The 25,954-nt window shown below is 43.8% G+C and overlaps 1 protein-coding gene across 6 annotated transcripts in view; it reads right to left on the bottom strand.

The window, feature by feature from the left end:
* The window catches only part of LOC138154205 (alpha-enolase-like), a 37,507-nt gene extending 12,880 nt beyond the window's left edge, over positions 1 to 24,627 (bottom strand). Inside the window, exons 1-5 of one of the 6 annotated variants that reach the window (XM_069078760.1) lie at positions 24,541 to 24,627; positions 23,998 to 24,037; positions 16,786 to 16,879; positions 10,475 to 10,570; positions 2,465 to 2,523 (exon numbers count right to left, since the gene is read on the bottom strand). In XM_069078760.1, the coding sequence (XP_068934861.1) occupies positions 2,465 to 2,523; positions 10,475 to 10,570; positions 16,786 to 16,870 (240 nt within the window). In that variant the 5' untranslated portion in view covers positions 16,871 to 16,879; positions 23,998 to 24,037; positions 24,541 to 24,627. Of the gene's footprint in view, positions 1 to 2,464; positions 2,524 to 10,474; positions 10,571 to 16,785; positions 16,880 to 18,846; positions 19,033 to 23,997; positions 24,203 to 24,399; positions 24,498 to 24,540 lie in introns of those variants that run through there. The other 5 variants (XM_069078761.1, XM_069078762.1, XM_069078765.1 and 2 more) reach the window with 5 other exon arrangements.
* Between the last annotated feature and the right edge of the window lie 1,327 nt (positions 24,628 to 25,954).

Raw genomic sequence — 25,954 nt, 5'->3', positions numbered from 1 at the left:
AATTTAATTCAGCAAACATTTACTCACTGGTCTGTGGAAAACAATGGGGGTATGGAGATATAAACAAAATAGTCTCTGACCTCAGAAAGCTGCCATTCAACTGGGGACTGGGCTTAAGGATTTGGATTCACTGCAATGCAGGGAACAAGAGGTCTTTTTGGGAGCTGCAAATCATGTAAGGTTTGAGCTACAAGAGTGGAGGAAACAGCCTCCCAAAGTAAATATTAAGGCTGCAAGGCTTGCTATGGACATATTGCATAGAGTTTCAGGCCTGGAGTCAGGAAGGCTCATCTTCCTAAGTCTAGCTCTGGCTTCAGATACTTACTAGCTATGTGACCCTTGGCAAGTCACTTAACCCTGTTTGCCTCAGTTTTCTCATCTGTAAAATGAGCCGCAGAAGGAAATGGCAAATTATTCCAGAATCTTTGTCAAGAAAACCCCAAATGGGGACATGAAGAGTCAGACATGATTGAAATGAATGAACACAATATCCATCCATCCATCCATGAATATCAAAGCTAAATCAATTCCTAAGATGAGTCAGGTAAGTCAGGAAGACTAAACAACAAAGGCTTGATGAAACCTTGTCCTCAAGGAATAAGGTAAAAGGGAAACTGTGTCTTTGGCTCAGATGGGAATTTTTTCCTTTTTTTTTTTTTTTAAAGCCCTAAAATAGTAAATCTATTGCTCAGAGAAAGACCCAGAATCCCGGGCTGCCAGAGCCGCCACCGCCCAATGCCTCGGCAGCCTCCACTGGAATCCCTTTCCTGAGGGCTCCACGAGGGCCCTCTGGAAGCAGCCCCATTCTCATAAGTCACTAAGGTTTCTAGCATCAAGCCTCAAATGATCTTTTTGCAACTTCTACTCCAGTCAGGAGAGTGTAAGCTCTCAGAGGATCCGAAGTGTGCCTCTTCTATCTTTGTGTGCCCAGCACCAAGCCTAGAATGGCACTTTAGTCAATGCTTGCTAAACGGAATTCTGCCCTCTGGGCCAAACAGAACAGATGAGTGAGATGGCCTTCTAAGTACTTGGAGGTCCTGTTCCTTGGAGTTTTCCCTTCTTCAGGCTAAACACCCTAAGGTTCCCTCAAATTCTCCTCACACAGCATTAACTCTTGACTCCTCTCCTCAGAACAATCTCCAGCATAATCACCCATGTCCCCCTAACCCACAGTGCCCAGAGCTGATTGCAGTGCACTCGATGGGGTCTGTAGAGGGCAGAGCACGGAAGGAAAGAGCCCTGGGGGTGGGAACCGAGGACCTAGGTTCAAATTCTGCCCTTTTCACTAGCTAGGTGTGACCACAGCCCTGTAGGCCAAGCCCAACTGAACAAGCATGGCTTCTGGAGGCTGATGATACAGACAAAAGAGAAACCCTTAGTTTGTATTCAACTGGAAGAGGAATGTCCAGACGTGTAACTCTACACAAAATACTGGCAAAATGATATCAATATCATTTCGCTGCGGAAACATTAGCAGCCAAAGGCCTCTTGTGGGGGGGGGGGGTGGCCTCTGAGGAAGCCCTGGTGTGAGCTGGGATTCCAGGGGGTGCACTCCAGCGGTGGGGAGTGCACTGTGGGGGCCCAGGGAAAGGGGTGGCCCTGGGCTTTGCTACTAGTCCTGTCCTACTGACAACTCCAAGGGAGCTTGTAGGGAAAGGAAAAAAAACCCTTAGGGTCTTTTCTAGGCAAACTCTTGTCTTACTATTCTTCCTTCATCTTGAGACTTTGACCCCAAGTAAAAGACTTTATATCTATCCCTATTAAATCTAAATTACATTTCATCAGTCCAATGGTCTAGCCCAGTGGTGTCAAACTCTAAACAGAAACGGGGGCCATTAATTCATTCATAAGAATCTCTTTTAAAGTGTAATGTTATGTATGTTTCATTGGATTTTATTTTGTTCAATCTTCCCTAATTTATTTTAATCTGTTGCAGGCTGCATGTTTGACATCTCTGGTCTAGCCTGTTCAGATACTTTTTTATACTGATTGTCACTCACTGGGTGAGCATTCGGGTCATCTATCAGATGCTGTCTCTACCATTATCCATTCAATGCATTGATAAAAATGTCAAGTGAACCACGATAAGACAACGACTCCAGGTCCCCTCCTCTGCTTGAGAGAGAAAGTGTGTGTGTGACACAGAGACAGAGACACAGAGAGAGATTTTCATAGCTCTTCCCCCCCAATAATTTCAACTGATGCTCAAAGTCTCCAGAAGGTAGATGGATCGCCACTCAGACATTAGTGTCAGATCTTTTTCAGAGATCCTCCCATTTCAATATTAAAAGGACCTAATAGGTCAGAGAAGGCTAAATCATTCTCAGGGATTCAAAATCTGCTAATTTTTCCAGCTCCTTTGAAAAGTTTTTTTTTTTTTAAGCCAGAAGGAAACTAGAGGGATTTGGAACTACTCCAATTAATTACATTATTATGTATTAGTTAAAATAAGAAAGGTTCCTACCTCGTCAATCAGGGCTGGGGCAATAGTTTGGTTGATACACTCAACAGCTTTTGAGACACCTGATAAGGAGATGAAATCACTGACATCAGTATGTAAGTGCACCAAAGGAAGCTCTAGAGTTGGGGTGAACATGAGCAGGCAAGCTCTGTAGTGACACCTTGAAATTCCCACCTCTCTTTTCCCCCTGGATCTTCTGGGCTTTCCTGCCTAATCTGGGTGCTTTCACCTACGGATGCAAAGGGGTTAAAACCAAACAAAGGCCACGCTCTTGTAAGGCCTTTCTGCAGGTTAATTTCCAGAAATGTTCCCTCCACCTAGACTACAAAGACCATTCCCTAGGCTGGGTCCAAGTAGTTGTCTGGAACTCATCAGCAAATTTAATGATTCTGGAGACACCTGGGAAGAGTGGATGTTGTCAGAGAAGGAAAAAAAGTGAAAAAGGAAAAGAAATCATGCTCAGGAGACATTGTACAAGGCACAAGGCAATGGAGAGACATTGAAAAGCAAAGATGCTCAGGGGTCTAAAGGGAACCCACCCTTATGATTTGGAGTAGAGACAGTTTCAGGAGCTCTTGGTGCCAGAGGTACCAGGGGCAGGGCTCACAGGTGTCTGATGCACAATCAGACGATTATTCTGGGATGAGGAAGGGATGACACACCGGAGTCATAGTCATGTCTAGGTAGGAAGGCCAAATCACCAAATCTCATTTAACCAGAGCTGTTTGCTTCCCCTCTCCCTGTGATTCAGTCACTGTGTGGAGGCAAAAATTCTCTCCTCTGGCTACCTGGCTCATCTCTACCCATATCATATCTGTCTCTGCAAAGTCCTAGGAAGCCCAGTTTGGAGAAAGAGGTAGAAGAGGAGTCATGCTAGCTGTCCTCAAGTATCCAATGGGTTGTCATGTAGAGAAGGGAGCTTAATTCTACCTGGGCCCAGAGGGTAGAACAGAGAGGCAAATTTAGGGGAGGTAACCATTACAGCTGTACAAAAGTGGACTGGGCTGCTTCAGGAGGGAGCCGGCTATGCCTTACTGGAAGTCTTCAGGCAAAGACTAGATGGTGACCTCCATGTACCCCTGCTCTTCTTTGAGTAACAGTTCACTGTTTCACTTGGGCAGCTGCCTTCTTAGCAGAGGCTAACAGTGTCAGGATGCCCACCTTTTGTCTCATTTTTGCCACATAACTGGTCTTTTCTGATCACAGATTTCCTGGATGGTATCTGTCATGCCACTTGTATGCAGGGCTTCACTAATAATAACCTGCACCGCCTTTGCCCTGGACTTGGGGTCACTGGCAACTTCAATTCTTTGGAAATCATGGTGTTCCATGCTTTACAGCCACCTGTTATCATGAGAAGAATACTGGCATTGAACTGGTCCTTCCAATCGCAAGTCACAGTCTGAACAACAGGCATTTTTCATCCATTTAGTTTTTCCCATGTTACTGTTAGGCTGATCTCTTTTGAGGAGCTGTTGATTTCACTGAGGAGTCTGTGGTAGTAAGAATGCATCTCTGGTTTTTGGGGACTAGCAATTTTTTTGGTGATGGTCTCTATATGTTCTAGCCATGCTCCCTTCTCCTGTCTGGCACTTCCTCCCTTTTTTCTTCGGATCTTCTGTGCTTGTAACTTTTTATGCTAGCAACTCCTAGCTTCCTAGTAAACCAGGTGAGATCTTGCCCCACCATATAAAACCCTTGGCCCTCCTCTGGGCCCCTGATGCCCTGAAGCATGGAATGATGGTGGATTTTGGATCACTTTTATTGAGAGTACTAAGGCCCTGATGTTGCATAACAAAGAGAAGGAAGAAAACGTTTTCAGCTCTGTACAAATTTATTGCAGAAAGTGGTGGTGAAAAGCAATCTTAGAGCACACAAACCACATTAGGCTTGCTCAAGCCCTCAAAAGGACCAGGATGTATAACTGTATTTAATGAGAGCAGCGCTTACCAGTTATTCACAATAAAATTTGCCAAAGAAGACAAGCCAGTAAAGAGGGATGTCAGAAGAAAGGTAAACTAGCCATAAAGGACCTTGTGCCGGCATCTCACGTACCAGGGATGATGAGTGTGAGGGATAACTGGGCTAAGCCAGTCCAGTTGATTTTCTCCTCCTGCTGAGATTGGGAGGCTCCAACTGAGGGACTGAGGAAGTCAGTCATGGGAGTGGTCTATGAGGAACCTGTTAGGAGGAGGTGGTCATCTGTTACCAGTGTGGGCAGAGAGGACACTTGATTTCCTTCTCAGCTAGCTCTATTTCTTTTGTTGACAGCAGATTCTTTAAGAGCTTTATTTGATTTTCTTGTGGTTTGGCTCTCGCATTTTTCTTGATTTCTTTTATGCTCTGGTTTTGGCAGTATGTCACCGTGCAGAGTCAATTTTCACAACTCTATTTTTCTAGTTTTGGTGTGATTCCACCTTGTTCATTTGCTATTTTGTTGACATGCTTTTGTGCTCTCTGGACATGACTTCTGAACGGCCAAAAAGACAATCAACCCAGCGTCACAGAAACACTGTGAGTGTCAGTGGACATCTGTGAGAACCATCCTCCAAGCTAGTGTTTACATGTTAGGGTTTGCCAAGTGCTGCACGTAGATTATTTCATTAGAGTTGTACAACATGTCACCTGCTTACTCAAACTCCAGAGGTTCCCCGTCACCTGCAGGATCAAATACAAAATCCTCTGCCTGGCATTGAAAGATCTTCATAATCTAGCCCCTCCCACCTTTCTAGTCTTAGCGGTAACTCCCCCCATGTACCCTTTGATCCAGTGACACTAGCCTCCTGACTGTTCCAAGAACAAGATCCTTGTCTCTTGGCTTTGGGCCTTCTCTCCGGCTGTCCCCTGTGTCCGGAATGCTCTCCATCCTCCTCTCTACCTACTGGCTTCCCTGGCCTCCTCCAAGTCTCAAGTAGAATCTCACCCTTTACAGAAACTCTTTCCCAACCTCTCTTAATTCTAGTGCCTTCCTGCTTTGAATTATTTCCTATGTATCCTGTTTGTACACAGTCATTTGCATGTTATCGCCCCCATTAGATTGTGAGCTCCTCAAAGGCAGGGGCTTTTCGCCTTTTTTTATATCCCCAGTGCTTAGCACAGTGTAGTTGTAGGCCAGAGATTCCCAAGCTTATTTGGCCTACCATCCCCTTAAAAAAAAACTCATTCAGCACCCCCCTGGAAATCTACTTTCATTAACCCTTTAATGTTTAAAAAAATTTGCATCATTTAAAAATGATACATCTTAAATTTAATAATTTATTGTATTTGTGGGGTTTTTCCTGCATTGAAATTTTGATGACATAATATTGCCTATTATAACCATACAGTATCGTACTGTAAATAAGTCATCACACTCACACACACACATTTCTGCTGATGCATGCTGGACTTCCTGATAATGCTCGACAGGTTTACCTGCCAAGCTTGCTTGTTACTACCTGTCAGCAGATTTGACCAGTGATTGGTTATAACGTGCATTTTGTGTATTTATTTGGAAAATAATGTAATCACTATGACTTTAACTCTATTACACAAAGAGATGAAACATGTTTCTTCTCTTCTTTCCTTATGCTTCCACTACCTTCTTATTTTTATTCCAAGCCTCCAATGGTACCTGAGGTGCACTGCCCTCCCCCATCTGTCCAGTGCCCTCCGGGGGCTGATATCACCCACTTTGGGAACCTACTAAGTAGGTCCTCAATGTCCACTGATTGACAAGTAGTTGCTATTGACATTATTGCATCATTTTGCAGATAAAGAAAAAGACAAAACATGTCTCAAGTGAGATCTATACCTACATCTTCCCACCTAACTTCAGTTTCTGCTACAAGATGGTGGGAAAAAGGACTAGAGGCAAAGGCTCGCAGGACCATAAGCTAAAATGAGGAACACGAGTAAGAGGCTGAAGATTTGGCTGTGCTTGGATGAGCGTGCCAGGTGATCATTAAGAGCCATTCTTGAAGTCAAACTGAAAGCATGTATCTCTACAGGTCTTTCTTTGGAGAGGCCTGGGTCTCCACAGCTTTAGTGAAGGGTACTTACCAAAACAGGGGTCTGTCATAGCACATCTAGTTTTTCTAAGAAAATGGCAAACACGTCTGTGCTATGCCTGGGGATTCTGCTTTCACTGGAACAAATTCAAATCTCTTTCAAGCTTTCCCCAGGAATGGAGGGCAGCAAGCAGGACCCCAGCAGCTAAAAAGGTCACTAATAAAAAGAAAGGTGTTCCGGCAGAATCCACAGAAGTTTTCTGCCACTCCAGACTTCAAGGTCACTCCTAGAGTCCCCTGCATCATCAGTGGGTTCTAAGATTAGGAAGACTCCCTAGTGTTCTAGGCACACAACTGTCACCTGAGGAAGAAAATCCCCTTTAGGTCTTTGTGTTTTCATTGCATGAGTGAAACAAGGGGAGTTCACTTTTCCAATCAGACTGGCCTGTAAGTGTTCCCTATGGATGGCATTCAGCCATAACCAGCTCTGGGCTTGTGTCCTCCATATCTGATACACACTCCCATCTCATTTCCGTGCTTCCTTCCAAGCACGGTCATCTGCTCCTGATCTAAGCTCTCTCCCTCTTGAAATCACTATGTACATTGGTATTTATTTATCTCGGAACATGGTATATTTTCCAACAGAATGTAAGCTCCCTGAGGGCAGGGGATTTTTTGTTCTTGTCTCTGTATCGCTGGTGCCTTGTATACATTTGTTGAATAAGATACACACACAACCTGGTTGACTGCTGAGAAATCTGAGAATAGTATTGACAAATGACCCCTTCTGAGGCTGCAGGCATACTATGGAAGCGCCAGAAAGAGCTGCCCCCAGCACTGTTATTCAGTCTTGTAAATCTTAGGTACTGCTTGCGGTTCTGGGAGGAAAAAAGATGAAGAAAACTGCCAGACAGTTAATATAAGAAATAAGGTGGATTAGTATGCCATATTACAAGGCCAAAATGTTTGGCAATCAGTGGCTTTCAATGTTAGGCCTGTAGTGAACATTACCAGAGGCAGCTCAGTTGGTACAGGGAATAGAGGGCGGGACTTGGGAGTCAGGAAGACCCCTGCCTCAGAAACTTCCTGTGTGACCCTGGGCAAGTCACTTAACATCTACTAGCCTTAGTTCCTCCTTTGTCAAATGGGGATAATAACAACTCACTTCCTATAGTTGTGAAGTTGAAAGGAGATTATCTAGGCAACGTACCTTGCTTAAGGCACCATATGAATGCTAGCTATGCTTATTATTTTAGAGTCCCACGGTAAATGAAGATAAGCCAGCTGCCTTCATTTGTCAAACGTGTGTCTGTCTACAAATCTGAGCACATGCAAGGGGTTTTCCATGTCGTCTGCTTGAGGAACGAGTAGCATACAAGGTCAATATCGTCTGGTCTTCCCCGATGACGTCACTGTGTTTGGGAAGACGTTTAAACAATCTGATGATAACAGATTTAAAGCCAAACGGGATTTTAGAGTTCACTGTATTCAATCCTCTCATTTTATAGATGAGGCACAGAGAGCTCAAGTGATTTTCCCAGGGTCGGATAGAAAGTGTTTGAGGCAGGATTTCAACTCAGGCCTTCAAGACTCAAAGTCCAGTGCTCTATCCCTGATGTCATGTATCCTGAAGACATCTGAACTACAGAATGGTTGGAGACTTATGATCGAAAGATGTCTAAGACTAAGAGCCAGTAGAATGTAAGCTTCTTGAGAATAGGAGCTATTTACCTTTTTAAATTTTGGGAGCCTACCAAAGTGTCCTTTACATAGTACATGTTTAATAAAAATGTTCTTGTTTTTCAGAGTATCATTTAAGTAAGGGATGCTATCTGGGTAGGGAGTGGTTAGGGACCCTGGAAAGACAGAAGTACTTATTGACTGACCACATCTAAAGGTGGTGCAGTGATTAGAGCACTGGACCCGGAGACAGGAAGACTTGAATTCAAATCTTGCCTCAGACACTTATTAGCTCTGTGACCCTGGGCAGGTTACTTAGTTATTCTGTCCTCGTTTCAACTATAAAATGAGGAGGAATGCAACAGTTATCTTTCAAAAGTTGTTGTGAGGATAAAATGAGGTCTTTGTAAAGTACCTTGTGAAGCTTGAAGTGCTACATGAATGTTAGTTGTGATTCTTATCCACTGAATCCATTTTTGGCATTGGTAGTCATTTTGAAGATCTGTAAAAAACTATGCCACTAACACATAGCCATAGCCTGTCAACTCCCCCCCCCCCCCCAATGGATGTCTTGTCAGAAGAGATAATAGGAAGAAGAATGTAAGAAAAGTCCAGAAACAGCGTTCTGCACAAAGGAGACTGGTGCAACGAAAAATGCAGCCAGATCTGCCAGCATCTAATTATTGCCTCACAAACACACGCACATACCTGTGCTGCCTCTGTTGATTCAGTAGGCACAGATGCCAGCCTGGAGAGCCTGAGGGCAGTTTTGTACAAGGAAAATGGGGACTACCAGAAACCAAGGCCGTTTTACCACCTGGGGACTGTTCATGAAGAGTGAAACCCAAACTAGTAACCTCAAGGTTGAGCTTGTGGCCTTCCAACAGTCTACCACTAAAAGGACTGGTTTTATGGAGCACCTTTCACCCAACCTTTCATGGTTAGGTAGACAAGAAACCCCTGCCCTCTATACTCTAGGCACCAAGTTGAATGCTCCCAGACAGGCAGATAACTGTCCAGGCCAACTATAAGAATCATTATCAAATCCCTGAAATATCTTCAGTTCATGATAATTCTTTGGATGTGGCCAGAACATAGCATACACATCAGGAAAAAGCATAGTGAATGCAAACACCCTGTCTCCTAGTCTTACCCACTCAAAAAAATGTAGTGATTACTAGAGAGGAAGTGAAGGTGACCCAAGTGGGGCCTCTGATATGGTAAAGTGTGGCAGTCTTGAGATTCCTCTGGAAGCATCTGTGGAATTAAACTACAAAGCTTTGAGCCAATCCTCTACAGCCAGGCATAAAAGGGACGACTGGCTGCAGGATGGTGATAAATGATCTCCTTTTGATGGCCAAAAGGAAGGGCTATGAATACTAGAGAATTAGGCCCACATGACCAAAAGCCAAGCTACTGTTCTGGGAATAGCAGAAATGGCAATTTCTTAGTCATAGCATCATGCCAAATAGTAAGAGATGTCATATAAAGTATGCTGAGGTGCTGCCTGAAGTCTATGATTATGAGTCATGGATCTGAGCTTGAGGGGACTTCTGGGGACCCTCTGGTCCAATTCATACTTGAATAGGAATCCACTCTATATCAACTCTGGAGCCTGTGTAAGGGAGGGAGAACTGTGCCCAGAGGAGCCACCTCACAGGGTGGGGGAGGAACAGGTTTCCCTTCACTAGAGCTCTTCAAACAAACACACCATTGGATTCCATATAGTGGGTATGATATGGAGTGGATTCGTATGACTTGAAGCTATAGAGGATTGGCTCACAGCTTTGTAGTTTGGCAGCTACTAAGTCAAATTAATAGGCCCCAGTTCCTCAGTCTGACTTTATCTGTCTAACCTAGTATTTCATGAACATTAACAACTCAATTTATGTAGCACTCTACAGTCCATGGGGTACTTTTCTTAAAGCAATCCTGTGAATTTCAGGCCTAGGAGAGAAGTGTACTGTACCATTTGTGGAAACTGAAGGGGACTTGCTCAGGCTCAGGCTGTGCCAAACCTGGGATTGGAATCCCCGTTATGCATCCCCACTCCTTAAATGCCATATGCTTCAATAAGAATCTGCTGCAACACATCTGAAGATTCTGAAATCATAAGCTAAGGGAGGCAGGAAAAGCTAAGAAATGCAATTTTTCTACAAAGTTTAATGACGTGTGTGTGTGTATGTTTGCCATCAAGACTAAGTGCCTGGGGTTAGAGATGCCTTCTCATATACAACCACAAATAAATAACAGGTGGAAAATGATGGAAGTTGGACGAAAAGCCCCAGATTTTATAGTTTAGGGCGCCTCCTCCAAGGAGATAGGATACTGCCAATTCTTTTACCTTTCCCTAGGAAGCAGTTCTTATCACCGTCTCGAAGTTCTAAGGCTTCATAGATGCCAGTAGAAGCACCACTGGGCACTGAGGCTCGGAAGACACCTGTATGACAAGGAAAAGAAAAGATGAGAGTACTCAATGAACATCTGAGGTCAGCTAGCATGGACATCAAACCCCACATGGAAAACTAGTTTCCTCTCCCACTCACAGGGTAAGAGCAAAAAGGATGGGGCAGCTAGGTGGCGCAGTGAATAGAGCACTGGCCCTGGAGTCAGGAGGACCTGAGTTCAAATCTGCCTTCAGATACTTAGCACTTACTAGATGTGTGACCTTGGGCAAGTCACTTAAACCCAACTGCCCTGCCTCCCCCCTCCAAAAAAAAAAAAAAAGATCCTCTGTCCCAACCAATTTGAACAACAATTCCTTCTTACAAAGTTATGGTGGCCGAAGGGTTAAACTGGATAAGAGCTGGAATGATTTGGCCTGACCAGGAGCTGGTTCAGGTCTTAGGACAAAGTCAATCATGGCAAGGAGGGGCTTAAGGGAAGCTTTGAGGTCTGTTTTCTTGCCTCTTTCCTAACTCCTGCTCAGGTTACAGTCTACGGATTAATGCTGTCAGAATTAGACAAGTGATAATCAGGAAGAATGTGGCTCCAGCTAAAGCTAACAGAGCAGCAGATTCCAAACACACAGAGACAAACATGTATTTAGCATCCCCATGAAGCTAACTTTGGAGAAGAGAAGGGGGCAGAGGCTGGGCAATGGTGGCAATGCCCATGCATGCTACTTACTAGGGAACAAGGATAAAGAATTAGGGTATAATTAAGGTCCTCCCGGAGTAGAAAGTGACTTCATGAATATAATGTCTGGCATTCAGATGTTAATGGTAGGACTCAAAACTATATACACACAATAAACCCATCTTCTATACTTTTAACTGGTGCTATGTATCAGACTTTGATAAATTCAAGTTTAAGTTACTCCATGGTTTTGGGAATGGTAATGGGAAGTTGGGCAGCCAAAATATATTACTAACAATGAGTGGCCAACCAGTCTCTGTCTGAAAGCCTCTACTGAGAAATAACACATTATTTCCCAAGAAAATCCATTCTATTGGGGCAGTTAGGTGGTGCAGTGAATAGAGCACCGGTCCTGGAGTCAGGAGGACCTGAGTTCAAATTCGGCCTCAGACACTTAACACTTACTAGCAGTGTGACCTTGGGCAAGTCACTTAACCCCAATGGCTTCCCCCCAAAAAAGGGCAAAAACAAAATCCATTCTATTTTTGGAACACTCCAGTTGTTAGAAAGTTTGTCCTTATACCAAGCTTAAAACGTGCACCTATCATCTCTAGTTCTATCCACTAGAACCCCACCTCCCTTCCACCCACCAGCACTGCAAATGCTTGAATAGAATATCCTGGTCCCCCAAGTCTTCTCCTCCAATGGCTAACCATCCATAGGTCTCTTCAAACGATCCTCTAATTGTTTCTTCTGTAATTTTCTCCTGGTAACCTGGTCATCCTGGTAATTTCTGGATGTATTCTAGCTTTTCTATATTTTCTTAAAATGTAGAGCCCAGAATTAAACCTAGTTTGTGGCTTGCAGTAGAACAATGAAATTAAGTTAACAGCATGTTTGTTTGTTTGTTTTTTTTTTGGGAGGGCAGTTGGGGTCAAGTGACTTGCCCAAGGTCACATGGCTAGTTTTTTTGTGTGTGTTAAGTGTCTGAGGCCACATTTGAACTCAGGTCCTCCTGACTCCAGGGTCGGTGCTATATTCACTGCGACACCTAGCCGCCCCTTAACAGCATGTTAATAAGCACTTATTGCTTGCCTACTAATATCACTTGATAGGTAGTATTTATATGGCCCCTTAAAGTTGGCTATTAAGTCATATGATCCTATGTATGTGCCAGGGACTGTGCCAAGCACTGAGGATCCCTTTCTCCTTTGTTCTGGGTATTATGTCTCTCTTAATGCTGCATAAAATAACACCAGTTTTTTTTTTCTGATGCCACACCACACTGCTGACTCACCCAGGCAGGATGGTGTTGAGTAAAGATCACTGGATTTGGAGTGAAGAGGACCTAGCCTCAGATCTTGGCTTTGCTCCTTACTACTTGTGTGACCTTGGACTGGATCATCTCTAACTTAACCTCTCAGCTCTAAATCTATGAGCTGCCTAACAATTCTGGAATGCGATGACTCTTAAGGTAGAGTTCTCCCCCTCTTACTGCAAGTTTTCCAGTGGTGATGGGATTATAGAAGAGATTTCCATTTTCATTCTGCTTGGACTAGAAAGTGAACAGATGAATGAAAATACTATCTAAAAATGGGATTAAAATTTCTGGACTACAGTTTAAAATAATAACATGTTCTTAGACAGGGGTGGATTATACTTAAAGACTAGCAAAAATATATTACAAATATGATTATAATTACAAAAGGACTTCAAACTGAAAAGGAAAAAGGAGGCAGTTGAATTTGCTTATGAAAATCTCAAAGACAGCACCATCTAGAAGTAACTACTATGTAAGGAGAAGAGCAGCAGATATTTAGAAATCACAGGAGACAAAATCTAAGGAAGAAGGCACCAATAAAAACAGGGTTCCAGTGGTTTATATGCATTTAAATGCACCAAATATGAACAGCAAGTTGGGGAATCTAGAGAACACGATGTATGGAGACTTCACAGCTATTACATAAACTTCAGAGATCCATGACTTGAATTAGTTTTTTTTTTTTTGCTTTTTGGAGAGCAACTGGGGTTAAGTGACTTGCCCAAGGTCACATGGCTAGTTTTTGTGTTAGGTGTCTTTGGCCAGGTGCTCCTGACTCTAGGGCCAGTACTCTATTCACTGCACCACCTAGCCGCCCCTTGAACTAGTTTTGATAGAGGATACCTTATTCAAAAGAACTCATGATAGGGAAAAGGGAAAGCGGATGGAACATGTTAAAAGGTTATACTCATGAAGGGAAATCCAGTAATAAGGGGGAGCGCAGAGCCTGGTGAAGGTCAACTGGGTGAAGGACAAGAGGCAGAGAAACAATAGACATCACAGTAAATTTCAGACTGCTTTGACAGATGGAAGAAATACAGGAGGAAATTATAATGATTATAAACCTAGCATGGAAGGATAACATACTAAGTAGTGATCCAGATTTCTGCTGGAAATTCTCTTTGACCACAGCAGGACAGTTAATAACTTCTTGAATCACTTAATGACAATTTTATCTTCAAAGAGCAGAGAAACGAAGGAAAGAAACTTTTATTTAGGATCTGATTCTCACTAATGAGGAAAAACTGTTTGCTGGAGTGGTAATGATTGGAAACTTGGGAGGAAGTGAACATTACATTTTGGAATATGTGATAGAAAAAACCTGGACAGATTCCGGGAGAACAGATTTCCATGGGCTCAGAAAAAAGAAGGGTAGGAATCTGTGACTTAAAATTCTATAGTGGATGTTAGGCTAAGTCTGGGAGAAATAGGAATTTCTAAAGAATGACATTCTACATGGAGATACAGGAGAGAAATAATTCCAATGCGGAGGGAAAAAAGGAGTTGTCTAAAGCAGGGCTTCTTAAACTTTTTCCACTCACGACCCCATCTGCACCCCACAGTTTAAGAGGTGAGGATGGGGTCACAATCCACAGTTTAGGAAGTATGGGAAAGGAAAAATGTGAATATATGGAAAGGTATATTCTTGTTAAAGTTTGGGTTAGACTAGAAGGCCGGAGTTCCTTTCCAAATAGGAGATTCTGTGAGTCACATATGGCCCAAGTTAGAAGGAAAAAGTAATGGAATCTAACTCCCCCTCTCAGCCAGGAATAGCGTTGACTGCAAGGCTGCTGAACTGTTTTGCTACTATCTGAGAAGCTTCTGGGGGTGTCAGGTAACAATCCACTCAGTTCTGCTGTCACGCAGTTCTATTCTTTGGGCTTTCGGAGATTTGAGTTTCTATATGGCACAGAGCTTTTGTTGATGAGAATTTCTTAAAGGTCCTATCCTGATTGCTACTCTACAGGGAATACGGAGCACGGAGATTTAAAAACCATCACCACATAGTAAGTGGGAACTATAGAGAGATCTTGAGGGGTTCAGAAGAAAGATAATAAGGAAGAAAAGGAAAAGGCTCTTCAATGAGGATGGTATTTGCTAGTCCCCTATGGGCAAAAAGCTTCCTCCCACAGGCATGTGGCTTCAGGCCTTTCCTCCAAAGCCCCCTTTCTAAGTGAGTCACACAGCTGGGACTAAGCTTGTGCTCTATGGAGAAAGACTCTCTAGAGCACACTTGGACAGGCAGCCATGAAGGCTGAAGCGGCTGGTAGGGTGGTGGATAGAGCTCTGGGCTTGGAGGCAGGGATACCAGAGTTTAATCCAGCTGCAGATGTTTCCTAGCTCTGTGTCTCTGGGCAAATCATTAACTCTTGGTCTGCCTCACTTTGCTCACAGTAAAATGGGTATCACAACAGTATCCTCCTGTGAGGGTGGTTGTGAGGATCCAATGAGATGGAAAATTCTTATTAGAGAACAATTTTTTTTTAATCTTTTTTTTGGTCTGGACCCAAGACTTCATTAGTGAAGGCAATACCTGGCATAGGAACTCCCTCTACAGACACAGGGCAGTAAAGCTCCCGGAACTGCCCAAGAGCCAGGCCACCCAGCTGGGCAATGTCAACATAGTTCACAGAATTCTAGGGGAGGGCTTTAGAGATACCATTCCAGTATGAGACTAACCCAGCTTCCTTGAAACACTCTCACCTTTGTCCCCTCCCGCTTTTATCTCTGGATCTCTTGGCTATTTAAAAAAAATTCTGTTAATTTCTGCTGGTCCAGTTTTACACTCTGACCAAACAGCAGAGCCTCACATCATGAAGGGAGTGATAGAAGGCACGTACCTAGAAGGACTGACTCTTTGACAGTACCTACTTTAGGAAGCTGGCTTAACCCTGAAAGCAATCAGGATGAAGGACCAGAAGACAGACTCTCATGTCAGTGAAAGGCACAGATTTAAGGCCTCTTTTTTGGTAAGCAGGAGGGAAAGAGGTAGGGAGAAGAAAGGGAGGCTTAGAGAATCCTAGAGTTAGAAAGATATTCAGTCCGACCCCACCACCTGATTCATGAATCCCCTCTATACCATCTCTGACAGGCTAAAGCGTTTTACTAGTCAAGGCAGATCTCACAGTGGGACAGACTCAGCTCTCCCTGGGAAGCAGTATCCTCAGTACCTAGCATCATTCTGCCTGGAGACTGTTTCCCTTTAATTTTTCATGTATAAAACAGTCAGTTCAGGAGGCAGCTGTAAACTAAGACACAGGTGACTGTAAAAAGGGGGAGAAATCTCTTTGAATTAACAAAAGGTTTCTCCTTAAGAACCCCCAAGCCTCCTGTTTACCTGGACCAACATGTCCTGCTTCCTGAAAAGAATGGCAGTGATCATATAACGTTTCCAGAGGAGTCGTTTGTCTTACCTCCATGTCCCTAGTCTCTGGTTACAAAGGGATTGTATCTACTCAGATGCCTCACACTGGCACAGGGGGAACCCTGGTTTCTTAAAGGCTGTGCCAGCATAGTACAAGCTCTACAAGCACTATCCTGCTGAGAAGGGCCAGCAGCGGACCAATGATCAGGTGCACTAGCGTAAGAAACTCCTTGCTACAATTTTTTTGGCCATACCAACTCATGAATACTACCTATAATGGATTATGATCTGCCTCAGAGAAGGGGGCATCCATGCCAATAAAATCAGATCTTCGATGGGAGTAAGAAAATATGGAGGGGCAGCCAGGTGGCGCAATGAGTAAAGCGCCTGCCCTGGAGTCAGGAGAACCTGAGTTTGGTTCTGGCCTCAGACACTTAACACCCACACACACAAAAAATTAGCTGTGTAACCTTGGGCAAGTTACTTAATCTCAACTGCCCTCCAAAAGGCAAAAAAAAAAAGAAAATACGTAAGTGAACGTACACTATGCATTTGGCCTTGTACTTACCCAGGCTTTTCCTTCTTTCCTGCTTGTCAGACAAAGCACAATCCAGCTGGCATTCTCATAACTCCTGTCCACATCTATCTATTTTGAATAAAAGGGTTTCCCCATAGTGTCCAGACCACTTGCTTGTTTGATCACTGGGGAACGCCAGGTTATCTACCAACCAAGCAAATGAAGGCCCCTTTGGGCACCTTGGAGAATTTTTGAGGTACAAGGTCTTGATTGGATCTTTCTGTCTCACCTCTTTGTCCCTAGGAGCCATTCTGTGCCAAGTTTAATGTATCTGGAAGAGGGCCTGGGGATCAGGAAGGCAAATGGGGCATGCACCTTTTTGAGTGTGGAGATCAACCTCAACTGTGGGGTTTCCACGGGAGTCGAAGATCTCCCTGGCATGGATCTTGATAATAGACATGGTGAAATTCTGTGAGGAATAAAGATGAATGTTTTAGCACGCACCATTTGCATATATTCATTTTTCCAACAAATATTTGGGTTTCTGCTTTAATTAAGGCACCATGTAGTATATAAATTTATACAAGACATAGTTCTTACCATAAAGCACTATAGGAGAGACAAAACACAACCACACACAAATGTCTCTGATATAAGACTGTGGTGAGATCCACGAGTAAGACAAGACAAGTATTGTACCTTCTTAACATCTCCCACTTGATTCACTCAATTTTACATCTAAAACAGAACTCATCTTTTGGCCAAAACCCATCCCTCCCCCAACTTCTCTACTTCTGTTCAGGGTCAATAAGTCAACTAGCATTGTGCTTTTATTTATTAAGTGCCTATGGTATGACAGGCACTGTGCTAAGTACGGCGGATGTAAAGAAAGGCAAAGATCCGCACCCTCAAGACGCTTAAAATCTAACAGGGGAGAATAACATGCAAACAACTATGTAAGAATACAGAATAGGAAATAATTAACAGAGGGAAAGTAGTAGAATTAAGAGGGTTGGGAAAGGCGTCCAGTAGAAAATAAACCGAGGGCTCCAACTGATAAATGGTCAAAGGATATGAACAGGAAGCTTCCAGAGGAAGAAATTAAAGATATCTATAATCATACGAAAAAATGCTCTAAATCACTACTGATTAGAGAAATGCAAATCAAAATAACTCTGAGTTACCACATCTCACTAGTCAGATTGGCTAACAGGACAAAACAGGAAAATGATAAATGTTGGAGATGTGGGAAAATTGGAACACTAATGCATTGTTGGTAGAGTTGTGAATTGATCTAATCCTTCTGGAGAGCAATTTGGAACTATACCTAAAGAGCTATAAAAATGTGCATACCCTTTGACCCACCAATACCATTTCTAGGACTGTATCCCAAAGAGATCTTACAACTGGGAAAAGGACCCATATGTACAAAAATATTTATAGCAGCTCTTCTTATGGTGGCAAAGAACTGGAAATCAAGGGGATGCCCATCAACAGGGAATGGCCAAACAAGTTGTGGTATATGAATGTAATGGAATACTACTGTGCTGTAAGAAATGAGGAGCAGACGGACTTCACAATGACCTGGAGAGACTTATATAAACTGATGCTGAGTGAGAGGAGCAGAACCAGGGGAACACTGTATACAACTGCAGACACATCGTATCTGTGACAACTGACTTTGACAGACTGGGCTCCCCTCAGCAATGCAAGGTTATAAGACAACTCCAAAGAATGCATAATGGAAAGGACAATTCACATTAAGAGAAAGAGCTACAGAGTCTGAATGCAGATTGAAGCCAACTGCTTGTTCTCTTTTTTGTTGTTCCTTCTTTCTGGTTGTTATTGGTTATAATCCTTCTTTACAACTTGACTAATGTTTAATGTGAAAGTATTTGTAGAATTTGTATTGGATTACATGCTGCCACGGGGGAAGGGGCGAGGAGAGGAAGAGAGGGAAAATGTGGAACTCAAAAGCTTATGGAACTGAATATTGTAAACGAAAAGTAAATCAATAAATTAATTAAAAACAAAACAAAACAAAACAAAAAAATAAACAGAGGGAAAGAATTGTAATCAAAGGAGACTGGGAAAGTTTCCTGTAGAAGGTGGGATTTTAGCTCTGTCTTGAAGGAAGCCAGAAGGCAGAGATGATGGTAGAGCTTTCCAGGCCTTGGGGACAGTCAGTGAAAATGCCCAGAGTTGAAAGATGAACAGCCTTGTAGGAGGTATAGCACGGAGGTCAGTGTCACTGGGTTGTAGGATACATTGGAAGAGAGAGGGGGAAGGTGTAAGATGTAAGAAAACTGGAAAGGTAGGCAGGGGCTAAGTAGAGGGTACCCCCATTCCTCTAGTCACCCAGGTTCAAAACCTGGGATTAATCTTCAACGTCTCCTTCCAACCTATCCAACAGGATATCCAATATCCTAATCTCACCTCTCTCCAATAAATCTAATCACTTGCTAAGTCTGCTTGGGGGCCATGTCCAGTCATCCTGATCTATGACCCAGATGGCTCCAGAGAAGAAAGTGAGGCTGGTGACTTTGCAGAGTTCTTCCTCACTTAAATCCAATTCACTTGCAAGTCCTGGCATCACCTTCCTGATGTCATGGTCCTCTTCAAGAACAAAGGACAAAGAACAAGAAGTTCAGTCATTTCCTCCTCCTCAAGATCTCTTTCTTTCTACCTTGACAATCACTGTAGTCCAAGTTCTCATCACCTCTTGCCTGTAAGTTTCATAAATGATCTCCCTGAATCTAGTCTCTCCTAACTCCAAGCCACACAACTATTAAATTGATAGTGCTAAAGTACAAGTCTGACCTGGCCTCTCACTGTGCTCCAACCTCCTGAATCAGCCTTATTATATATTACTCCCCTTCACACGATGGTCCCATCAAATTAGTCTTGATTTCCTCATACACAACATTCTCTCTCCTCTTCCTGCTCCCCCCAGCCTAGAATGAATGAATGAAAGAACATTTTTTTTAAAAGGCTGCTCAAAATTTATTAGTTTCAGTTGAGTACAAAGTAAACAGGTTACTGAGGCTGCTGAAAAGCACATAGGTGATTCAGATAGTAAAAAAACAACAGCAGTGTGGTTTCTTTTACTTGTTTTTTGGTGTTTTGCTTTTGTTTTCCTTAAAAAAAAACCACACACACCCCACAACTACTTCTACACTTACGCAGCCTATCTATTCTAACGGAATAGGTGGGAGAGAGAAGGGAGGGGAGGGGAGGGGGGAATGGGCTCTGATGCCCAGCACACTTCAGAAGCGGGGGAGCAGCAGGGAGGGTGCTGCTGCTCATGCAGAAGGCCCAGTGCTGGGCTTGCTGGGCTCGCTGACATGCCGCTTCCTCATGGCCTCCTGAGCCAGGTCACAGGTGATCGTGCCATGAGCAACCTGGAAAGTTCCCGAGTGCTCTGGGGATTCCAATACCGTTGTCATGAACGGATGACTCGACTTGCCGAAGAAGCTTGCCCACCAGTGGCCTGGGTCTGATTTGGGAAGACCAGTATGGTGGGGGATCACTTCTCCAGAGTACTCAGCACTTCCACAGGAGCTGTTGCTGGAGGTGGAACCCAGATGCCTTTGGTAGTAGCCAGGGTTGCTACAAGTGAACCACTGGACCGGATTGCTGCCATATTGCTTGTTCTGATGATGATGTAAAACCTTGGTGGCGGCTCCCGAGCAGCCTGTCAGGCAGTGGGCTGTGGCGGATGATCACCGGTGACCTGGCTCGGTGGAAGGGGCGCTAGGCCACAGAGCCTATTTGTAAAGGAGATTATGGGAGGCCACTCCACGGGAATGAAAGAACATTTACTAAGCATTTTGTGGCAGGCACTGTGCTAAGCGCTGAGTATAGGAGCAGAAGCAAGCAACACAGTTCCTGACCTCAAGAAGCTTATGTTCAAATAGTGGATGATGGAACATAAGAAGGAGTTCTTTGTTCTTCATTCTCAAAGACCAATGACATCATGAGTGTGATGTCTTGACTTGTGTGTGAAGCGGATTGGAGTGAGGCAGTTAGGCAGAAGTGCTTTAGACAGGAAGTCAGAAAGAATGGTCAACTGAGTCATAGGGCATTTGACTAACATAACCTTACTAGGAATGGTAGTGTTGATTTGATACTTTCCTCCAAACTAGGGTTGGAGAGGAGAGAAGGAAATATGTTGAGGTCACATGTTGTGGGCATGGTGGCCTTGGTAAGAGAAAGTGAACTGCTCAATAATGAGTGGCTAGAAATCCAGTCCTAAGATCTTCGGGTCTAGATCAAGGTAGAGGCTGGAGAATGGGAAGCATGGCTTAGAGATAGTGAAGAAGTGCCACTCCTTCCTTAAGTTAACTTCTTAAAATCTGTAGTTTCCTACAAAGCTGAGCTCAAATGCTGCCTTCCACAGGAGGCCTTAACTGATCCTCCCAATTACTTTTTATTTCTTTTAATGTATGATGTTTCCTCAAACAGAATGTAAGTGCCCTGAGGGCAGAGACTGTTTCACTTTTTTCTTTGAACCCTGAGCACCCAGGGCAGTATTGGCATAAAGAAAGTATTTAATAAATACACAATTGATTGAAGATATCTTTCCTCATTCCCTCAATTGTTTATACCTTCTACCTCCATCTCTGAGCTTTTTTTTTGCTTTTTGGAGGGCATGGGGTTAAGTGAGTTGCCCAAGGTCACACAGCTAGTTTTTGTGTTAAGTGGCTGAGGCCAAACTCAGGTCCTCCTGACTCCAGGGCCGGTGCTCTATTCACAGCGCCACCTAGCCGCCCCTATCCCTGAGCTTTTAAAGAAATATATACCCTATGTTTTACTGATTGTATCAAGCACTGAGATAGTGTAACACTCGATAGAAGCCAATCAAAAAAGTTGGGTATGATCAACCACATAGAAACCGAGTGGATGAAGGCTTTCTACTGACCAGATTATGCCATGTAGTTGGATGAACAACCTATAGAGTTCACCTAACATTATGTCTAATTGGGGATAAACAGTATAAATGGATGAGTTAGACACAGAATCAGAGAGGAAGAATGGGTTGGATTGCCTTCAGGAAATGAAATTTGAAAGCTCCTTTAATGACCCTAATATTTTATCTTCTTCAGGAAACAAAGGCCTATCTTCTCAATACCAATATTCTGCTAGTAACGTTACATCAAGCCCCAGAACAAGTATAGGATGGTGCAGAATTTGATCCAGGCAGCTTTGGAGTGAGGAAGACCTAAGTTCAAGTGTGCCTGACACTGACTGTGTGACCCTTGCAAATCATGGAACTTCACAGGGCCTCAGGATGCCTATTTGTACGGGGAGAAGTTTTCTCCCAGGAACTCTCTATCCTAATGTAATTAAAGGTCCATCTAAAAGCACATTCTATGAATGTTCAGTCCATATCTTCCAGAATCTTTCCCACAGAGCAATGGAAAGGTAGGTTTCAGCAGGCTGCAAGAGATGACCAATGAGGAACTCTGATGAACAGGAATAAAAGGTGTCATCACAGCCTACAGGATGGAGGCAAGGCATTACAAGTGAACGTTTCTCTCATCTTTCAACATCAACAGAGACTGAACAAGCTCTCCAAAATGTCAAATGGACCCCCTGTGGCAAACTGACAGGAAGCCGTGGACTAATGCTGTCCAGAGAAGGAACAACTGGGTTAAGATCTATATAATTTGAGAAAACATCCTACTAATTTGGTCACAGATCCATCTGGGTGAGTATATTCCGGACCCTAGCACAGCACCCTGAACATAGGAGGAATTTAACAGTTGCTTGTTCATTGGAGAAACCTGTATTTATTTATCTGTGAATAAGTTATCCCTGCCAATCCTAGTAGAATGTAAGCTCCTTTCAGGCAGAGACTGTTTTCATTTTTATTTCTATCTCCTTTACCTAGCATATGGTAGGTCCTTAATAAATGCTTGTTGATTGAGAACAGAGAGAAGGGTAATTTCCTGCTGAGGTGAATAGAGAAGACAGCGCAGTAGAAGCAGCATTTGAATGCAAGAATGGAAGGATTTGAAGGATTGGGGATTTCAATAGCTAAAGATGAGAGATGACATTCCAATTAGAGGAGGAAACTATGACCTATTTGTGAATGGACAAGTAGACCATATTAGCTACAATATCTAGTTCTTTTGAAGGGAAAAGTGGGAAATCAGGCCATCCTTTTGGGTTAAAAAAATCTAATTAAGATGAAATCCTTAAAGCCTTGGCAAAGTACAATGGAAATAAAACTGACTTTGGAATTAGAGAAACTAGGCTTGGCTCCTAGCTCTCCTATTTATTACTGCTGTGATACAGGTAAGTCATTTCACTGGGTCTCAGTTTCCCCATCTGTAAGATGAGATATTTAGACTAAATATCCCCCCAATTCCTAAGTCATTCTGAATCTAGAAATGCATGATGTTTAAAGCTTTCTGGCCTCAGTTTCCTCAGGTAAGAAATGATGGACTTAGATTAAATGACCCCTAACATCTCTTCCAATTCCAAATCAAATGAGATTTTATATATATATATATATATTATATATGAATATATATATATGAAATGCTTTGCAAATCTTACAATGCTTTATAAACGTGAGCTATTATTACTGAGAGGCAGCATGGCTTAGTGGATTGAGAGCTGTACTCTAAGCCAGGTCAACATGGGTTCAAGTCTGACCTCTGACCCTGGGCAAGACACTTGATGTCAAACTCAAATAGAATTAGCTCCCTGTGGGCCCCATACTGATCTAAAAACCCACAAATTAACATCACCTACACTTTGCATTTTGATTGAGTTAAACATTTCCCAATTACATTTTAATCTGGTTCTGGAACCCTGAGTTTGACACCTCTACTCTAAGCATCTCTCTACCACTATAAGTTGCAGAGAAGGTGCCAACTTGCATTGGTAGAGTATTCCCTCTACTAGTGAAACCACAGGTAAGGTCCTTTCCTGGAAGAGACCATGATGTTCCAAGTCTGCCGGTCCTATGAGAAAGAGTGGGTCCCAGAACAGAGAAACTGGAGGATGGTGGAGATAGGCAGAGAGTCAAGATAGCTGGGTCTGGAACTGGAAAACCTGTGTTTGAATGCCAGCTCTGCTCAGTGCATGTTTCCGGGGTCCCCTCTCCCCCACTCCCTTTCAGCTGAGTCTCAGAGTCTTCATCTGTAAAATGAAGAGGTTGTTAGGGATGCAACCTTGGGCAGTTCCCATCTCTTCTCTGGGCTTTACTGCCCTCTCTGCAAAATGTGGAAATCGCACCACATGAAGGCTCGGACGTCGCTGGGTGCCTGGGCAAACATGCGTCCCCTTTCTGGGCTTGCCTGTCAAAGGAGCGCGTTGGGCTCCATGGTTTCTAGGGCTATGACTCTAGGCCTGGACCATCTTACAAAGTCCCTAGTACGGCTGAATGATAGGAAGCCACGGAAGCCTGGGCCCCTGCGCCTAGCGCCTTCCTCCTCTACATCGTATAGGTGTGGTTATGCGCTTGTGGGCGCATCCACTAGACTGTAAGCTCCCTGAGGGCAGGGCATCCGCGGGGCCTGGCACACAGTTGGCGCTTAATAAAGGCTTGCCTCTGGTAGGAGCCGCCTCCCTTACCTGGTCTAGGGCTTCTTGGCCTTGATGCAGAGGAAAAAGGCTGTGGATGGGGTCGGTGTGTTAACTATGGATTCATTCTCTCATATCTATCTCTCCCTCTCTCCTCCCTGCTTTCTCTCTCTCTCTCCTCCATCCCCACCCAAGGAATCGGCCCTGGCCTGCCTCTTTCTCCCGCCATCATTCCCAAGCCACGCCCTCCTTGCCGGGCTCCTCCCTCTCCTCCTCCTCTCCCCCATATTTCCGGTCTAGGCTTTGGTGGAGGGGGAGGTACTGTTTTAGACACCTCCCCCCACCGCCTATTTGCCAATCCCCGGCACCACCCGCTGCGTCCTCCCTCCCCATTGTTGGAGCGGGCAGCCCCTCTCGCCCCGGCCTCCTGAGCAGGCGGCTCAGCTCACGTACTCTGGCAGTGACTAGCCTCTCTCAGGCTGAGTGCTCTCTCGGTCCAAAAGCTCTCCTATGAAACCCCGGCCTTCTTCCCTTGCCCCCCCTTCCCGCCCCCACCCCCCCCAGGCCTGCCCCCTTTTCCCTCGCCTCAGCTACCCCTCAGGCGAACTCGATTTCCGTTCAACCGGTTCGGAGGCCGCGAAAGGAGGGAGGCGGGGCGGCGGCTAATGCGCATGCGCGCCACATCGCTGTTCTGGGGTGGGTCGATGGGTGGTAATGGACTGCTTGTCGCAGCCTTGGCTTGGAGCCAGGTTGGGCAGACCGCAGACACGAATTAAGCGCCTCCTCTGTGCTAAACCCTAGGAGTACAAAGAAAGGGAAAAGACAGCCCTTTCCATTTAGGAGCTCACAGTGACAACATGAAGACAATATGTACAAACCAGATAAAGGATAAATGGGAAATGATTAACAGAGGGAAGAAATTAGAATTAAGAGGAATTGGAAACGGCTGTCAGTAGAAAGTGGGATTTGGCCCTTAGTTGGAAGCCAGAAGGGAGGCAGAGATGAGGAGGGCGTTGGAGGCCAAGGGCCGTGCAAGGGGGGTTTTGGGGCGGCACGTTTTAGAGATGATAATGGATAGCATTTATAAAGCCCTTTAAGGGTTTGTGTAAGTATCATTTGAGCCACATAACAGCGCTAGGAGGTAGGTGCTATTGTTCCCACTTTAACAGATGAAGAAAGTTAGGCAGTTAAGTTACTTTTCTAAGGTAACACAGATACTAAGTATCCGAGGGAGGATATGAAATAGGGTGTTCCTAACTCCAGGTCCAGAGTTCTCCACTGTATTGCCTAATTTAGAGGGCACAACACGAATTAGGGAACATTTGCAATTTAGTCAGCAAGATTGACATCAGAAGGACTAGGCTCAACAAATGAGGCAAATTTAAAAATAATTTTACTGTAATTTCTTCTGTCAGTACAAATGAATGTTAATAACCAATAATTATAAACTTCCCAAAGAGATATTTTAAAAAAGGGAAGAGGAACTATTTGGACAAAAATATTTATAGCAGTTCTTCTTGTGCTAGCTAAGAACTGGAAATTGAGGGGATGCCCATCAACTGGGAAATGGCTGAACAGGTTATGGTATATGCTTGTAATGGAATTTTATTTCACAGTAGCACGATGAAAAGCAGGATGATTTCAGAAAAACCTGGACTTACATGAACTGATAGATGAAGTTGGCAATATACATAGTAACAGCAACACTGTGCAATAATCCAGTATGAATAATTTTGCTATTCTGAACATTATAATGGTCCAAGGTAATCCCAAAGGACTCGTGTTAAAAAATGCTATCTACCTCCAGAGAAAGAACTGATGTTATCTGAATACAGACAAAAGCATTCATTTTCTTTCTCTCTTTCTTCCTTTATTTCTCTTGCTCCCTTCCTTTCTTCCTTTCTCTTCCTTTCTTCTTCCTTTCTCTTCCTTTCTTCTTCCTTTCTCTTCCTTTCCCTTCCTCTTTCTTTCTTTCTTTCTTTCTTTCTTTCTTTCTTTCTTTCTTTCT

The sequence above is a fragment of the Petaurus breviceps genome, unplaced genomic scaffold (genome assembly GCF_028583685.1).
Source record: "Petaurus breviceps papuanus isolate PSGF00001 unplaced genomic scaffold, PetGlider_PUasm1.0 91041, whole genome shotgun sequence".
Taxonomy (NCBI): Eukaryota; Metazoa; Chordata; class Mammalia; order Diprotodontia; family Petauridae; genus Petaurus; species Petaurus breviceps.
Note: the sequence above shows the minus strand (reverse complement) of the source record. Positions and strands in the feature narration are given on the sequence as shown.